The 19,948-nt window shown below is 33.1% G+C and overlaps 1 protein-coding gene across 1 annotated transcript; it reads left to right on the forward strand.

The window, feature by feature from the left end:
- The first annotated feature begins 341 nt into the window (after positions 1 to 341).
- Positions 342 to 12,731, forward strand: LOC141720528 (protein CIA1-like). The gene is made up of 10 exons (XM_074522987.1): positions 342 to 660; positions 1,670 to 1,816; positions 1,997 to 2,215; positions 2,316 to 2,380; positions 3,305 to 3,370; positions 3,500 to 3,571; positions 3,826 to 3,888; positions 4,609 to 4,678; positions 10,824 to 10,907; positions 12,419 to 12,731. The coding sequence occupies exons 1-10, from the start codon at positions 463 to 465 to the stop codon at positions 12,488 to 12,490; spliced, it is 1,056 nt and encodes a 351-aa protein (XP_074379088.1). The 5' UTR covers positions 342 to 462; the 3' UTR covers positions 12,491 to 12,731.
- Positions 12,732 to 19,948: the final 7,217 nt, after the last annotated feature.

The following is a 19,948-nucleotide window of genomic DNA, read 5'->3' on the forward strand; positions in this document are numbered from 1 at the left end:
GTAATGGCCGGGTCCGAACGCTAAATTTCACTGAATTTGAATATAAATGATAATAATAATAATTACTCCTTCTATTTTATTTTAACCGTCTCTTAACTTTTCTGCACATATTTCAAGATACTTTGACTGTATAGTAAAAATTATTATATTTAAAATTTTTCTTTTGTAAATAAAAGTTTAAGTTATATATTTTTATTCAGAAAAATAAAATTTTAAAAATTATTATTTTAAATATGCAGTCAAAGCAATTTGAAATGAGTATAAAAAAGTCAAACGACTATTAAAATGAAACAGAGGGAGTAATCGACAATATAATAGAATTTGGCCGGTCTCGTAAATTTGTTTATTTTTAATTGTGAGCAAAACAAGTAGGTTTCATATGTTCGTATGGTATATCAAAATCGCTAGTAATAATAAGATTATTCCCCTGGATGCATACAAACAATTGTTTGCAAAATAATAATGGCTATAGTGACAGAGGAAAACGCAGAACTGATGGAGATTCAGAAGCTAGAAGGCCACTCTGACAGAGTGTGGGGCCTAGCCTGGAACCCCACCACCGGCGCCGACGGCGTGCCGGCCGTTCTTGCTTCTTGCAGCGGCGACAAAACCGTTAAAATCTGGCAACAAAGCTCCCCCAATTCATCTTTTCACCTCAAGGTCTTTAATTCTTTAACATCCAACTCATTGTTTTTTTTGTCCTAAATTATTGTCTATGCATAGTTCAGATTATGTCAAAAATATGATTACTTTCTTTGTCTTTATTAAATTTTATTATTTCGAGTTTTTAAATGTTTTTATGCTTTATTAGAAACTCAAGGTTGTTAGACCTAATGTTTGCAATTAAAATGAATTAGTATTAGTTGTAAAGATTGGATTTTTATGTGGCAAAATGTTATTAGGTTGATTTTTTTTTTGAGGGATTAATTGAATTTGATTGGATACTAGTACTGATAGATTCTGTAGTATGTAATGTCTAAGGGTACTTGTTTTCTTGGGTAAAGATGATAAGTTGTATGTGATAATGTCTATATTGATGTTAACGTTATGATTGGTTAGTTATTACGCATTGCACTGGTTTGGTAGCATAAGATGCTTAGTTAATACTTCATTATCACATTATGAATGGAAGTCAAGTCATTGTTTTCTGTTCTAGTGGGACTATGTTTTCTAATTTAGAAGCTTGTTATTGAAGTTTGATGTTTGTTTTTAGTTGCAGATAGTATAGGAATGTATATGTTTAGGTTTCTCCATGGAAAGCTGTTTGAAGTAAATATTAGGAGAGGGTCATTTGAGAGAAGGCTAACTTTCATCCTTAGATGCTTGTCACTAGAAGCAGTTTTTAATTTGAAACAGTTTTATTTTGCTTTACTCTTTCTATATAAAATGTAACCTCTTATTGCGTCTTTGTTCCTGCATATGATCTGCTGCTTAAAGTACTTAGAGAAAAGCAATCATCATATATCAACGGACAAATTGAAGATCTTTTTTCTCTCTATTTTTTCCAAATTAAAATGATTTAGGTTCTTGTTTTTCATCATCAGGTCTTGTTATATTTCTTAAACCTCATTTATCAATAAGTGGGTATATTAAGGAGTGCTAAATAAAATTATTATCTTCCAGTTAGTGATGAAGTGTGTTTTGTAATACTATATTTATGCTTATGCAGGCAACTATTGAAGATACCCATACCAGAACTGTAAGATCATGCTCCTGGTCACCATCTGGTAAATTATTGGCAACTGCAAGCTTTGATGCCACCACTGGTATATGGGCACAGGTTGGGGATGACTTTGAATGCTTGTCCACTTTGGAGGTATTATTAGCGGCAACTTCATTGTGATAAATATTACAATAATTTTTATTGTCTTTTATTGCATAGTTTGCATGCAGCATCACTACTTTTGAAGGATAACAGGACTCTTTAGAATGCTTCTGATACACCTTTTGCAAAGTAATGTTGTGGTCATCTTATCGTGTTCCTGTGTTTGTACAGGGTCATGAAAATGAAGTTAAGAGTGTTTCATGGAATGCATCCGGCTCTCTTCTTGCTACTTGTAGCAGAGATAAATCTGTTTGGATTTGGGAAGTTTTGCCTGGAAATGAATTTGACTGTGTTTCAGTCTTACAAGGTCATACACAAGATGTCAAAATGGTCCATTGGCACCCTTCCGAGGATATTTTGTTTTCATGTAGCTATGATAACACTATTAAGGTACATATGATGTGGAATATTGTTTTTGTAGTAGTTCAGCTCTCGTTGAATTGAACAGGATTGTACCAAGAGTGAAAATAATGCACACTACTACCTACAGGTTTGGATAGAAGAAGGCGACAGCGACGATTGGCATTGTGTTCAAACTTTAAATGAAGCGAACAAGTACTACCTAAAATCCTTCTTCATGCTAAATAAGTTCCCACATGATTGTATCCCTGTGTTTGAAGTTAATATCTTAGTTGGTCATTGCTACACTCGTAACATTGATACTTCAGAACCTGGACACTTGTGGACCTTGTGTTCATTCTCATGTTTAACTGAAAGATTTGCAAACATATGCACCATGTATCTTTAGCAAAATGTGTGGGGAGAGGTTTCTCGAATTTTCAATTATATATCTATGTCAATTATACTTCCATCATTCATGTATGGATTATCAAAAGCAAATGAGCTAAAAATACATTTACAACTAGTCGCTGGTTAGAAAGAAGATGAAGTAAAAAATTCCAAGTGATATATCAGGATTTAATTTATATATAAAAAATTAATCCTTATAAATATGTCTATACATCATATACAAATATTATGAACAAAGCGTTAGCATAGAATTTTGTGTTTCTTACAAGGAAGTTATTTAATTTTATATCCAGACACCCCACAAGCTTTCAACTGGGATGGTTAGTCCGATAATATATTTGCACTATATTTTAACTATATTTTTTTGTGTGTTTTGTAAAATAGCTTATGTTGACCTTCCCTTTACCTGTAGGAGTAAGCATATTGTTTTGCTGAAGACTTCCAGCTTTGAAAGTGCAATAACAATGTTACTACAATAAAAATAGAACTGCAAGAGACATTTAATAACAAGCAGCAAAAATATTGGACACCAGTATGCAACACAGTCCACTACAATAATCAAAGAGGCTAAATCTCTAGTCCTCACTCCAAACCCTAAACCCTATTTGCTGAATCTGTAAACTTTACAGGAAAAACTATATTTAGGTGTTGTATGTAATTTCAGATGTTTATCCTCTAAAGTACACTTCTAAGTTAGTCTTTTACAACTGTGCTGTGGATTTTTTGCAGTGGACACTCATCTACAGTATGGTCTATATCTTTTAATGCCACTGGAGATAAAATGGTTACTTCTAGGTATGAAACCTTCTAGCATACTCGCACTATTTTTTTTGGATATATATGCTACCGCTGTGGTCTTGTTTTACCAGAAGGGATATATACATATGTGCATTGCTAATGCAGTGACAGTTGTTAACTTTGTAGTGATGATCTTACCATAAAGGTATGGGGTGCAGACATTATGAGTATGCAGTCCGGAGATGGCTATGCACCTTGGTAAGGAACGTACTTACCCACAGTCTTGAGTTTTATGTCTTAAAATCACTTAATTTCCCCAAGTAATTTGACTTGTAGAATCTAGATTCTATTACATAATAATTGTACATTAATTAACTGAATGGTTTTTAGAATTCCGAATATAAAATTTCACTTTTAATGTCCTACACATGGCAGTTTTCTTATTAGTGGTAGCTGGTAGTTACAATAGTTTGATATCAATGCTGATCAAGTATTTGTACTTGTTGTTTCAGGAAACATCTTTGCACTCTATCTGGCTATCATGATAGAACAGTTTTCTCAGTCCATTGGTCAAGGTAGTAATGGTTACTTATTACAGACATATATTTACACCACAAACTATTTGTTTTATGTCTGTTATCTAATTATCTATTATAAATTTTCGCTTTGACTTAAACAATCCACTTATGTGCTTCTCTGTCAGGAACTCTAGTTTCTGAACTGAGATTTTATGTCTCTTTAGTATTTTCTGACTTTAAAAGAATAATTACAGAAGATTAAGTTTAAGGCTAAAAATGAGAGAAAACAGATATTACAGTAGAGAATTAGATATAAACAAGAGTTATAGAGATAGATCATAGATAGAGAGAGAGCTTGACCCGTGAGGAAGAAGATAGTTTCTGAAAAGAGAAACTATAGTGAGAAGAGAGAGAGAGAGAGATTGGTGAAAACACTGGTCTTGTGCTTTTTAAAAGTGTGTGCCTTGTACGACACTGGTCTGGTTCAGGTCTGATGTCATAATTTAAATACAGTAGGTTGTATGTAACAGTTCATAACTACTAATGCATTTCATGTTTTATTTTTTAAACTGGATGTATAATTAATTATAGAACGTAGTCCAGAACTATGACATCAAAAAGGGGGGCAATTGTACAAGTTTTTGGGTTCGGTCTAACTGCTTCCTAGTAGGTGAATTTTTTGTCAAATGCAATCCTTTTTTGGACCTCAGTACTTTAACTATCCATCTCATTTGACTTCCTATCTTGATTTATTTCTCACACATACAATGATGTCAGAGAAGGAATAATTGCTAGTGGAGCAGCGGATGATGCTATTCGTTTATTTGTTGAGAATCAGCATGACTTGGTATGGTTTTATATATTTTTAGTTCTCTGCTGCTTTTCCGTTCCAAAACAAAGTATATTGCTAGAGTGATTTCTATTTTCCGTGTACATCCTGGTAATGTTTTCCCTGTGTTTTTATGATATTAATCATTTTAAATTAGAACTGTTGTGGGTTCATGTTTATTGTTTTGGAGCTGCAATTTTGTAGAATTCATGGTACTTTTTTTATACTGTTACTGTACTCCCCTTTATTTCCCAACAGCCAACGCCAACCACCCTAGACAACACACACATGTTAAGGGAACAGTATGAAGTCAAATCCGTGATTTAAGTACTGATTTCTATCACCACCATTAAGATTTTTGGCCGTATCAGTTTTTTTGTTGCAATGTTGGCAGTTGAGAGAATTACAAACCACTCTCTTATTTGTAGCTAGAACCACTAACTACAAGCCCAAGATCAATCTTAAAGAATTAGGCAGAAGTTTTGATGAAAATATATTATATTTCTGAGATCTGATTTGATACAAATCTGTTGAGTACATTTTATAGTAGAAATAGAATATTCTAGATAGTTATTAAATGCATAAGTCTACTCAGGTTCCATGTATAGATAATAAATGCAAGAAACTACAAGAACTTTCTAATGCATGAACCTATAGATGCATAATTAATATCTCAACAGTTCCAGAATCTTCACAGAGTTTGCACAAATTTTCAACACTCCCCCTTTGTGCGAACTTCGGAAACCAAACCAAGCTGTGCTCGAATAAACTCAAATTTCACTTTTGGCAAGGCCTTCGTAAATATATCAGCAAGTTGTTCGTTTGTATCAACTTTGATGAGGTCAATTTCTTCTTGCAACACTTTCTCCCGTATAAAATGATAGTGCACTTCGATATGTTTAGTTCTTGCGTGAAATACCGGATTTGAAGCTAGACGAATCGAACTCATATTATCACAATATAACTCCACTGCTTCCATTTTAGAGTGAGAAATATCCTTGAGCTGTCTCGTTAACCATACACACTCCTGTGCAGCAAGTGTCGCAGCATTATATTCTGCCTCTGTGCTTGATAACGCAACAGTAGCTTGCTTCTTGCTGCACCATGAGATTGCAGCTGAACCGAGGTCAAAATTGTATCCAGAAGTAGATCGTCTTGATGAGGGATCACCTGCCCAATCTGCATCAGTGAATCCACTAAGTAGAATCTCCGCTCCTTCTTTATACATCAGCCCATAATTCATTGTGTGCTTAAGATAGCGAAGTATCCTATTAGCTGCATCCAAGTGAGGCTTCCTTGGCTTTTGCATGAATTGACTAACAACTCCAACCGGAAATGAAATATCAGGCCTTGTGATTGTCAAATATATTAAGCTCCCAACCAAGGTCCGATACGTTGTTACATTCTTGAGCTCTTTTCCAACATTAGCTCTTAACTTCAAATTCTGCTCCATTGGAGTAGCTGCTGGCCTGCAATTAATCATCTTAAATTTCTCAAGAATCTTCTTAGCATACTGACTTTGAGAAACAAGAATACCTTTCTTGAACCTTGATACCTCCAAACCAAGAAAGTGTTTCAATTCTCCTAGATTTTTCATCTCAAAACGAATAGCAAGTTCATTTTTCAACCTGTTAATTTCTTGCTCGTCATTACCCGTTATTATCATGTCATCGACGTATAGTAACACTAGAACGTGCACCTTCGAATCTTTCTTTATAAATAAGCTAGCATCAGCACTTGAGGAAACATAACCACAAAATGTTAGATATTGAGCAATTTTTCCAAACCAGGCCCGCGGAGCTTGTTTAAGCCCATAAATTGCTTTTTTTAGTCGACAAACATAATTAGGAAATTCCTTTGATTTGAAACCTGAAGGCTGCTCCATATATATTTCTCTATCAATATCTTCGTAGAGAAATGCATTCTTTACATTTAGCTGCCAAAGTCTCCATCCTTTTGAGGCTGCCAAAGATAAAGTAGCTCGAACAGATGTCATTTTTGCCACTGGACTAAAAGTTTCCTCATAATCCAGCCCATATTTTTGAGAGAAACCACGGGCCACAAGCCTCGCCTTATACCGATCAACACTTCCATCATTTTTACGCTTCACTTTGTAAACCCATTTGCAGGAAATCGGTTTTACACCTTTAGGTTTGGGAACTAGATCCCATGTCTCATTCTTGTAAAGTGCTGACATTTCTTCTTCCATCGCAGCTTCCCAATTCGATCTGCCTTTAGCATCTTCATATGATGTTGGTTCGGAATCATCAAATGGGCCAGCAAAGAAACACTCTGTAATTTTATCATAATCAGCTCCTATAGTATAATCCTTGTACCTTTCATTTCTCTTGCGTATTCTTTGCGACATTCAAGGCAGCTGATCACTTCTTTGATTTCCATTATCTTCTTCATGATGTGCTTCACTTTCACAATCATTTTGAGGTACGATTGGACTTCGAGGATTTGTTTTGTCTTGTACATCTTCAAATTCATCATTTGACTGATCTGCAAGCTTCGTTAATATAGGTTGTACATAGTAAGACGCTGCTTCATCAAAGACAACATCTCTTGATGTCACAACCTTGCGTGTTTCAGGATCCATACATCGCCATCCTTTTCTGTTAGGATCATAGCCCACAAACACACATTTCTTAGCCTTAGCATCCATTTTAGTGCGTAGCTGATCAGAAACATGAACATAGCATGTAGAACCGAAGATTCTGAAATAAGAAACTGAGGGTTTCTCATTGTAGAGAAGCTCGTACGGAGTTTTCATATTGATCACTTTTGAGGGCAATCGGTTTATTACATGACAAGCACACTGCATAGCTTCTGCCCAGAGTTCTTGGGGAAGACTTTTTGAATGAATCCAACTTCTGCTTACCTCTTGTAAATGTCTTAACTTGCGTTCAGCGACCCCATTTTGCTGCGATGTTCGTGGACATGTAAATTGTCTTCTTATTCCATGTATCTCACAGAATTCAGCAAACTGGTTTGATATAAATTCCCCTCCATTATCAGTGCGCAAGCACCTTATCCTTCTTTGAAACTCCCCTTCAACCTTCCTCTTGAATTGTTTGAAGATTGAGAAAGTATCGGACTTCTCATTCATGAAGAAAACCCATGAAAACCTTGTATAGTCATCAACAATTACAAGCATATAGTGAAGACCGCTATAACTTGCTGCGTTGCTTGTTAATAAATCAGAATGAATCAGCTGCAAAGGTTCTGTACTTCTTATTGAAGATTTTCCGAATGGAAGATGATGTGCTTTGCCATATTGGCATCCTTCACACACAGCTTCATGATGAAAACTTCCCAAATTAGGCAACCCGTTAACAATGTTATTTGCTGAAATATTTTTCAGCTTTTCATAGCTCACATGAGCCAAACGAGCATGCCACAGTGATGCTTTATCTTGTCGGCTTGTCTTTTCTACAAAAGCATCACTTGCCATCAAAACATAGAGAGAATTAACTTTCTTCCCCTCCAACACTGTATCAGCCTCAATACTTCTGATATTTTCCAAAATCTTGACATCATTTGGGCCAAATAAAACATATCTTCCAGAATTTGAAAGCTGAGATACAGAGATCAGATTTTTTGTCATACCAGGGACATGATATACACCATTTAGAGTGACTTGTCCAGCATTTGAATCCATGGTCTTCATTTTAACATGCCCTTCATTTTTCACAGGATGAACTGAGCTATCTGCTGTCATAATTGCTTTGTTTCCCTTGTGTTCCTTCTGAGACGATAGTAGTGAAATGTCGCCTGTTACATGATGAGAGCAACCGGAGTCAATGATCCAATCTCGCGAGTAATCGATGGTTGCCATGCCTCCTTCCAAAGTGCCTCCATCACACGAAGTCAATGCATATTCTTGAAAAAAAATTCCTGAACTGATTGTCTCCGTAGAAAGGCATGTTTCCCAATCACGATTTCCATCTTCATTTGCAGAGATGTTAGCATTTTCTTTGACAATTCTAGACCTGCAAAACTTCTTTATATGCCCAAATTTGCCACACCTGTTACATATAATCTTCTTCCTTGCCTCATACTGTGAAGCACCTGAGTTCATCTCCTTTTGTTTAAAATTATTTCGTGGCCAGTTTCTTTGTTCATTTGAATCCTTGAGTCTCCATTGCTCCTCACTGCCGGAACCCTTTCTTTTCCAGTCATTCGTTTCTTTAAAATTATTTGCCTTCCAAGTCTTATAATTATGATTGTTATACCTTTGTTTTCTAGCAAACAACGCGCCATCATGTTCAGAAATTGAAGCTTTCGCCATTTGCATTGCAAGAGCTTCTTGATTGGTTAGCAGATTCTCCAATTCGACGATGCTTGGCTGATTTGCCCATCCCTGGATTGAAGTCAAGAATGGGGTGTACTCCTTCTTTATGCCACGAACAAGATATCTGCGCATTCGTGCCTCCTTGATAGGCTCGTCCGGATCAAGCTCTGAAATTTCAGCACATAAACTCTTTACTTTTTGAAAGTATTGAGCAATTGTCATGCTCCCTTGGTTTGTATTCGCTAGTTCATTTTCCAGAAACTGAAGTCTAGCAGTATTTTTCCTGGTAAACAGCTTTTCCAATGTGTCCCAAACGTCCTTTGGAGATTCCTTATCTCGGATGTGATCAATTAGATCTTTGTGAATAGAGCCTCGCAATGCAAACAACGCTTTTCCGCATTTAATCTTCCATTTCCTTCGTGCTTCAGAATTTTCAGGACTGTCCGGAGGCAAATCTGTATCACCACCATCGACAATATCCCAAAGATCCTGTCCTTGGAGATACGCCTTCATACACATCCTCCAGTTTTGATAGTTGTTGTTCGTAAGTTTCTCCATCCCGAACTGATTTAACGCTTCACCATTGATATCCATCTGTTCAAACTTTTAAAAAAAACAGGAACTGGCAGCTGCACTTTGTTTTCTGCCTAATGCAACTTTTCTGACAGCAAGCAATCTTCACAGTTCAGCTGAACTGATAACCTTGCTCTGATACCAAGTTGAGAGAATTACAAACCACTCTCTTATTTGTAGCTAGAACCACTAACTACAAGCCCAAGATCAATCTTAAAGAATTAGGCAGAAGTTTTGATGAAAATATATTATATTTCTGAGATCTGATTTGATACAAATCTGCTGAGTACATTTTATAGTAGAAATAGAATATTCTAGATAGTTATTAAATGCATAAGTCTACTCAGGTTCCATGTATAGATAATAAATGCAAGAAACTACAAGAACTTTCTAATGCATGAACCTATAGATGCATAATTAATATCTCAACAGTTCCAGAATCTTCATAGAGTTTGCACAAATTTTCAACATTGGCCTGTTCATTCATCACATTTCTTATCAGAAACTACTACTCTGCTAATTACAGATGACCCTTTTTAACCATGGTTTCCTTTCACCTTACGAACTCTCAGGACACTTAATGTGGATTCGTGTTTCTTTCTACTATGAGCCAGTACTGTGGTCTCCCTTTGACCTGCTTCTGATTTTTGTTCGAACTCGGACGTCCATGGACAAAAAAACGAAAGGGGAGGGAGGGAGGGACATGTTTCCTTCTCATATATTTCAACATAATAGCAATGTAGCATTACAAGTGATATATATATATATATATGTATATATATATATATGTATATATATATATATATATCCAATACTTCTAACTCACAAAAGACTAATATACCCTTACTTGACCCTCAATACTACAAGATTGCACAGATTCTATTAATACTATGATTACTGTTATGCCCTTACTACTACTACTACTACTACTACTACTACTATCCTTTCATTCTTACCTCATTCCTTACCTTTCCCTTCCAATTAAACAGATCAGTAGAATTTGTGGCGGAGTTACCTTTCCCTTCCAATTAAACAGATCAGTAGAATTTGTGGCGGGTCTCTTACTCTTATCAGCATGGTTTATCTGTAGCATGGTTTATCTGACAAACAGTTGGCCTTTTTTAGGAACTTGAAGTTTACATACTCATTCTCAGTATTTCAGGAGTTCCAACCCCGAACTTTGCATTAGTTTCTAGTTTCTGCTTTATAAATAGACCTGTTACTATGTTGCCCTTGCCCCTCATTCAGCAGAATTTTAGTAATAACTGGATCTGTCATGCCTTTTGGTCACAGGGTGATGGACCAATGTATAAATTACTCTTGAAAAAGGAGAAGGCTCATGAAATGGACGTGAATTCGGTGCAGTGGGGATCCCAGGTAATTTTTCTAAACCACATGTCACGGTCTTGCTAATGTATGATGTCAGGTGATAGAATTTGCAAGTCTGTGTTACAATGTTACTCCTATTGAGCGAAAATCATGGTTGTCACGGCGGTGAGGCGAGGCGAGCCGATGGACCCCAGGCTAGTCGACTAGTCGTGGCCTAGTCGTAGACTAGTCGACTAATAAAATAATACATTATTATGAGTATATAATTAGATATATCTATGTAATATAGGTTTTTAGCACCTAATAAATGTTATATTTCAGTATTCAGCTGATAAATCAGTCATCACCACTAACCTTCCAGTGATATCAAGTTTACATATAACTACATAAGTAAATACATATACATATACTATGTATACATAAGTAAATAGTAAATATACATATACTGTGTGTATTGTATATATACATATACTATGTAAGTATGTATACAACTATACATAATACAGACATACATATGTATATATGTGCGTGTGTGTGTGAAAGAAGAGAAGAGAAAGAAGAATATACTTACCAGGTAGAAGAAGATTATGATGAAGTCTGATTGTGATTCTGGTCTCTCATTACTTGTAGCCGCTTGGATGTAATTAGGGCTCAATACAAGTGTGTGTGTGGGTTTAAAATTAAATTAGGCTAGATGTTGACCAGGTTTTGACCAGGTTTGGGTTGGATTTAGCACCAGTTGAGGATCTGAAAGACTAGTCGACCCGGCTAGTCGCCCAGTCGACCAGTCAGTCGACAAGTTGGGCAAAATATCATTTTTTTTCTCCAGTCGCCTACTCAAGTCGACTACCCATTCTCGACGGCTCGACTAGTTGTCGACTAGTCGTGACTAGTCGAGCATCGTGACAACCATGGCGAAAATACAAAACCTGTGTCAAAACTATTATATGAGATTAGGTGATAGAATTTGCAAGTCACTATTGCAATGTTATGCCAACTGGTGGTAATACAAATTTGTATTGTATGTTCCTCATAGCCTTGTACCTAGGATTAGTTATTTCCCATAAATTGAAGATAATTAAGCCATTTTATACTTGGATAAATTGCGTGCCTGAAGATAGAGCATTATGCTGTTCTGAAGGGCGTTTCATCTGTTTTCCCTATTATATTTGTAGGACTTTCAATAGTTGATCTATTTTGTTCTTTCTAAAAGCGTATATTTGGATTTGATTTAACATGTGAAATTCTAGTGTTTCAGATCTATTGTGGAACTGATTTTTTTAATTTATTTCCTTTAATGGTTAAATTTATGATATATTTAATTGAAGTTTCAAGCACAAATAGTAAAATAGAATCGAGATACTATTTTAGCTACATGGAAATCTTGGTAGCAAGTTTAAGAACATAAAGTGTTCTTCAATGGTTTATTATACAAAGAACAGGTTTTAAGGTTTAGAGTTGATTTGGATAACTTAAATAATATTGAGTCCTTTTACGTTACGATGAAAGTTTCCCAGGTAATATCTATTTGATGTATGTTATTGTTTGTTTTTTGCCAGGAGAATGGGCTACTTGCCTCGTCAAGTGACGATGGCACCGTAAAGATATGGAAGTTGGCTCCCCGACACTGACATATATGCATAGAGAATACACCCAGCATTAAATGTTGTGCCATATATGTAATCTGCCCATTTGGGCTATATAGATGACAGTGCTATTCATATAAAGTGAATGGTTGTAATTTCTATGGGGGAACACGATAGTTACCATTGTTTTGCTACAATAAAAGAATGCGGGGGTAGGCAGTGCAGTTGTAAGTTTTGATTTTGGCCATGCTAATGAAATTTTGTATTTTTATTTTCTACTTTAACAGTCTCTCGTTTCAGACAATAAATTAGGTGGCTAATGATTAAATATTAAGGATCTGGAACTGAACAGCAAAATGAGAAAAGAGTTTCGCGTGGTCATGAGATGGCACCACAATTGTTAAAGGCTTATGTCACTATCGTGATATTTCATTCATTATGTATTCCGACTACCTATAGATAAACCTTTATAATTTAGAATTTTGTATTTACTCCATCCCATTCATTGTTGCCACATTTCCTATTTCATCTGTCCCAAATTTTTAGTTGATATAGTAATTTAGGTGTTAATTATTTTAATATTTTTAAAAAGTAATACAATTTTTTGGTAACTAGCAGTTTAATTAATATTATTTAATAAAAGGTGAAAATCTGATTGGTGATAAAATAAGTGGAACGGAGATTAGTTTACCGAGGAAGAAAATAAGTCACCTATTTTATGTTTATACTGAAAAAATATAATTAGAATCGAATTATAGAGGTTTTTTTTTGTAATTGATGTAGATATATACTCCCTTCGTCCCAGCCAATTCTTTATGTTTGGAATAGTGAAAAAGAGAAGAAAAAGTGGATGAAGTGGTGGGACCCATTGATTTTTAATGTATAAAAGGGAGATAGTGGAGTAAAAGTAGTGTGAGAAGGAAGGAAAAGTGAGAAAGTGGTGGGACTCATTGACTATTTTAGGTAAGTTTTGAAATGTAAAGAATTGGATGAGACATCCAAAAAAGAAAAATGTAAATAAATGGTTGGGACAGAAGGAGTAATAAATTATATGATTTATTTATTTATTTAGTTTGGTTTGCGGTAGAAGTCGGTTGAGCTATACGAGCTAAGGGGGCTGGTGTCTGTTTTGCAAAGAGGTGATTGCGGTCCGATTTAATTTACGGTCCAATTTAATTCGGGTCAGAGGTCAAATCTAAATTATACTATATATTGCGGTTTTTAAAATTTTCATACCAATCTTTGCTCAATCCATTCAATCCGCGTTACGTTGTGCGGTTTTAGATGGTTCGGTAAAGCGGATAAATTAAATTGTAACCAGCAATACAATGGTTATTAAAAAGAACTGATATTAACAGAAGATGAATAAATTTCTTCGACCTGAATGCATTTGCAGCCTGCAAATTACCATGTATTAAACAGATAATGACAAATGGATGTTCTCCAATAATAATTATTAAAAACTTGTTATACATGAATAACAAATACAAATAAATAATTGATAGTGTTTGAATAATAATTCATGGGGATAAATAATGAATACTTTCTATTGAAAGAGATAAATAATGAATACTCTCTATTAAACTAAAGGTTTTATTAAATAATAACAATTTCGGTGGAGTTCAAGCAGTGACGATTCCATGCATTTAGAAGTGGGGTACAAATTGTAGGAAAAAATTGCATAAATAAAATTTAAACACATTTTCAAATAACAGTTGTATTTTTTTCCCTTGAAGCGATGTATTACACTATCGTTATCAATATTATAAACTAAATCTCTCTCAATAAAACACAATAAACAGCCATTAAGCAACTCATCCAAATCTATATACTATATTATAATAGCCGGAATGGAGATAATTTGGTTCAACGGTTTGGTTCAACGATAATTCCCTAGTTTTGATTATTACAAAAATAGATAAATAGTGTTATATATCTAATAAACTACTAAATTATTAAACTACTACTAAATACAGTATACTTATCATACTAAACTACGAATACAACTTATCATATTATTAAAAAATATAAATAAAAGTGTTACATATATGTTAAACTACTAAATTGTTAAACTACTAGAAATAATCTATTTATTCTACTAAATTACGACCACATGTGATTCTATTATTTTTATTAAAAATTTATAATTATTATATATTTATATAAATATTTTAAAAATATAATATAACTTGATAAATAAAAATTTAAAATATTAATGAAAACTCGTGCATCGCACGAGATTTATGCTAGTATTAAATAAATGAAGGAATCATTAAAGTCGCCAAATATCATGACAGAAAATATGCTAAATTAATATAATAATTTAATGAAATTAGTAAATTACTAAGAATAAGGAGATATTATTATTATTATTATTGTAAATAGAATCACTGATATTTATACCAATAACAAATATTTAAATTAAATAAATAGGGTTGGAATGACTCGAATCCGCGTCTCTCACTAAACCGGACTCTGATATTATGTTAAGTAACAAGTTTGTCTTAAGATATCTTAAGGTGATAGAGAAAGACACTGACAGAATCTTTAACATTAACATGATATCATGTATCTCACATTATTCGGTTAAGGAATGTGAGGCGACTGTTTACTTAACATGGTATCAGAGTAATGGGCTTAGATTCGAATCCTCACACCCCCTTTCATTTAATTTAAATATTTGTTGTTAGTATTGATATTGGTTATATTTGTTCTTGTGAATCTTATCGAAAAATATCATACGATTCAGGAGGAGTGTTAAATAATATAAGATCTTGTTTACCCCATTTGAATGTCCTAAAATGAAATTAAGAATGATTTTCGACTTGAAAAATCCGAATGATTTTAAATATTGGTAAATGTTAAAAATGGAATTAAATTTAAAAAAAAACGAATGTTTTTCCAATATAAAGGTTCTCACTGAATTCCTAAAAATTGAATGTTGCGTAAGAGCCCTAACGGAGATAGTCCGGCTAAACAAGAGGCTAGCGAGACTAGTTCACTATTAAAGGCCAATATAGTGTCTTAGGTACATTATGACCGGATGGAGGTCAGTACGGGTTGATTACTCGTATTTTTATTAAAAGATGGATTTTCCAATCAAAGATTTTGATTTTATGAAAAACAAAAGTAAAGGTTTAATTTATGCTTTAAGCACTATTTCTATATCATGTTTTGACTTATATTTAGAATGATTGATACATATCAGGCGCACATCTATACTATACTATAATAACCGGAATGAGGTATAATTTGTATTTAGGTTAACTCCTCATTTTGGTTATCCCTTTTCATCTTGACCCTCAGATCTTCTTTATCAAATAATCTGAGCCGTTAGATTCAAATACTAAAAAAAGACACTACACAAGTTCTCAGGTTCGAATCCCGTTAACAACAAACATTTATATTATTATTTATAAAAATACATTAAGTTCTCAGGTTCGAATCCCGTTGACAACAAACATTTATATTATTATTTATAAAGATACGTACAAGTTTTCAGTTTTGAATCTCACTAACAACAAATATTTACATAGATCTCATCAATAATATACTATTTATACATTTGAACTTAACTTGAAATTATACACAATAAAAGTATAATTATATAATCATTATTTAGTATTTAATTATTTATATAATTTTTTAATAAAATTACATAAAATAGAATTAAAAATATATAAATATTAATTAAGACCCGTGCATCGCACGGGCCGTAAGCTAGTATACTATAATAGCCGGAATAGAGATAATTTGGTTCAACGGTTTGGTTCAACGATAATTCCCTAATTTTGATTATTACAAAAATAGATAAATAGTGCTATATATCTAATAAATTACTAAATTATTAAACTACTACTAAATATAGTATACTTATCCTACTAAACTACGAATACAACTTATCCTATTATTAAAAGATATAAATAATAGTGTTATATATCTGCTAAACTACTAAATTATTAAACTACTAGAAATAGTCTATTTATTCTACTAAATTACGACCACATGTTATTCTATTATTTTTATAATAAATTTATAATTATTATATATTTATATAAATATTTTAAAAATATAATATAACTGGATAAATAAAAATTTAAAATATTAATGGGAACCCGTGTATCGCACGGGATTTATGCTAGTACACTTAACAGTCACTAAGCAAAGAGAGTTTGTTCTTTTATGAATTAGGAAAACTTACTTTTTTTTATCAAATAAGTATTATAATAACTATTTTTTTGTACATATAATTTTAAATAACTTATTAATCTTTTTTGAAAAGAAAATAACTTATTAATTTATCAATATATTTTCATTAATATAGGATTATTAAAAAGGGGTACATAAACATAAACATAAACATAGCATACTTAATTAGTTTTTTTTAAATAATGGGGATAAGTGGCACCCCAGTGTATAGGGTGTAATCGCATCTTAGTTGAAGCAAAGAGTAATGCATAACTAATAATATAAAAAATAAATTATTACGTATATATATGCGATTCGGTTTGCTAACAGGTTGATTTAAGATAAAATTGAAACCAAATCACGAAACTCGGTTTATTAAATAAGGTGAACTAGAATCACGAATCTCGTTTCGGTTTCGATTCGAATCGAATTAAAATCAGATTATTTTTTAGTTTTAGCGATTTAACCCGAATAATGATCCCCCCATCACATAATTTCATAAACAAATAACACATGCAAAAGTAGTAAACTCGCTGATTAGTCAAGCAAGAAGAATACTCCCTCTGTCCCATTGAATTCTATACATCACTTTTTGACACGTTTTTCAATACTCATTTAAAGTATAACTTTATTATATTTTTAATTTTTTTTCTGTATAAAAGTTCTATCTTTAAACTTTTATTCAAAAAAAAATTAAAAAAACATTACGAAACTATATTTTATAAAAATCTCAAAATGCGTGCAGATAGTAACCGTAGTGAAATTAACGGGAGCTATTGTTTTAGTATACATGGTTATTGGACTATGTTTCTTTTTCTGGCTAAAGGTATATACTTGCGAAAATTCTGAGCATTTTGGCTCGTGTTAGTATCGGATTTTCACCGGTTAGGATATGAAGATTATTCAACAAAATGATTGAAGCATAAAGAATTTCTGCTGATACAAAGGAATAGACAAGAACAGGCGACATCAACTGCAGTCGACACGACGGGAGCGGGGCGGTTGACGGGAGCGGAACAACAGCTAAACTAAGTCAAATAACGACCCTTAAAAATATGAGGGAGGTTAAACTATATCTCCTATTTTTAAGCAACATGCATCAAGGATGTGTCAAAATTGTAGCAACCGTGAGAGCTATCTAAAGAAGTTTAAACAAGTATAAAACAAATATAATCATGATCTACATATTCACAAAATACATACTTCTACTCATATAAAAATATTACTCTCTCTACTATCTACTTTGAGTTAGGGGTGTACACGGTTCGGGTTAAACCGACCAACCCGATCTAAACTGACACTATTTAACCCGATCCAACCGAATTTTTTTAAACCGAATACAATTGGATTGAAAAACGGTGAACCCGATTTAAATGGGTTGGATATGAGTTTCGATTTTTTTTAACCGAGCTAACCCAACCCGATTAGAATATATATACATTAATATGTTACCTTAGCTGTTTATCCTGGTGATGGCGAAACTTCGAAGGTTACACTAACACTGAGATTTTCTGCTATTATTATAGTATAGGCCCCTTTAAATAATGAACATGATTAACAAGTTAAGCATGGTTAACAATTTAAGTTTCTGTAGGTTCCGGTTCAATTAAAGTCCCACCTACATAATGAAGCAGTTTAGTATCTGTATATATATACATTCATGACTGCTTTTATTCTAATGATTTTGCTTTTGGATTTCAAAACAAAAAAATATAAACTGATATAAATTAAAAAGTTATTTGTTTATTATTGTTCCATAAAAATTAGTTACTTGTTTTTTAACCCGAACACTTCAAACCAAACCGATCCAAACCGAAGTAAATTAAATGAGTTGGATTATAAATTTATATTTTATGAGTTGGTTTGAAAATTTATAAACCCGATTTAATTGGTTTGGGTTGTTAAAATCTCTGAACCCGACCAACCCGAACCGTGTACACCCCTACTTTGAGTTATTAACTCAGATTATGTATATGTAATATCTTTTGATGCCAATCTACATTCACACTCACTTCATCATCTATACTGATTTACTTCATTACTCACTTATCCATTGTATTATATATATGGGAAATAATCAGGAGCCAACGTGGGTTGGAGGGACAACCAGCCAACCCACAGCAATGAAACATTGCGGGGAAAGCAATGTTTCAATGCGGGTCTTGGCTTCCGCAATGAAACATTGCGGGATGTCGCCATGCACAGGAAACATTGCGCATTCCGCAACGTTTCATTGCTGGGCCGCAATGTTTCATTGTTGGTTAGACTCCCAATTTTTAATGTCCAAACTGCCCCTCTCTTTAGCTTATTCTAATATTTAACTTATTTATATAAGTATAAAAATAATATTAATGTTCAACAGTAATTAATTTTTTAAAATATGTTAACATTAAATATAAGTAGTAGTAATATATTAAAATATTATCAATTTTAATAATAAATTTATCAATTTAATTTTTTCTGTACTTTTTCTTTAAATTATCGTATGAATAATTTTAGTTTAAAAAATAATATTATTAATTTTATACTTTTTAGTGAATAGAGTTATTTTAGTTTAAAAAATTTATCAACAGTTTAAAATATTATCAATTTTAATAATAAATTTATCAATTTAATTTTTTCTGTACTTTTTCTTTAAATTATCGTATGAATAATTTTAGTTTAAAAAATAATATTATTAATTTTATACTTTTTAGTGAATTGAGTTATTTTAGTTTAAAAAATTTATCAACAGTCAAACTTTTTTTTTGTGCAAAACTTATTTTTGTGCCAATATTAATAAGAATTTTAAAATTCACAAAATTAAATTTGGCACAAAAAAAATTTTGCTGAAAACATTTCATTTGACTGTTGAAATTGCCGCAATGAAACATTGCGGCAGTTGAATTGACTGGTCAATAGAGCAGAAGCTTGACCGACACACCGCAATGTTTCATTGCGGCAGTTTGAAAGCGCCGCAATGCTTCATTGCGGCAGTTTGAAAGCGCCGCAATGCTTCATTGCGGCAATTTCAAGTCAAATGAATTTTTTTCAGCAAAATTTTTTTGTGCCAAATTTAATTTTTTGAATTTTAAAATTCAGATTTTCACCTATAAATAGTCCTACCTCATCTCATTTTTTTTCAACATTCTCTTCTCTATTTTTATTCTACATTTTCTCTTCAACATTATCTTCTCTAATTTCCGAAAAATGGTTTTCTACTATGATTATGACAATAATAAGGTAATTATCGATGGTGTGGCTTATGACGGGCCCGAAGGAGACGAAGACATGACAATAGCTCTCCGCCGTATTCAAATGGCGCTTGAGCGCAAG

Source organism: Apium graveolens, chromosome 4 (assembly GCF_009905375.1).
Source record: "Apium graveolens cultivar Ventura chromosome 4, ASM990537v1, whole genome shotgun sequence".
Lineage (NCBI taxonomy): Eukaryota > Viridiplantae > Streptophyta > Magnoliopsida > Apiales > Apiaceae > Apium > Apium graveolens.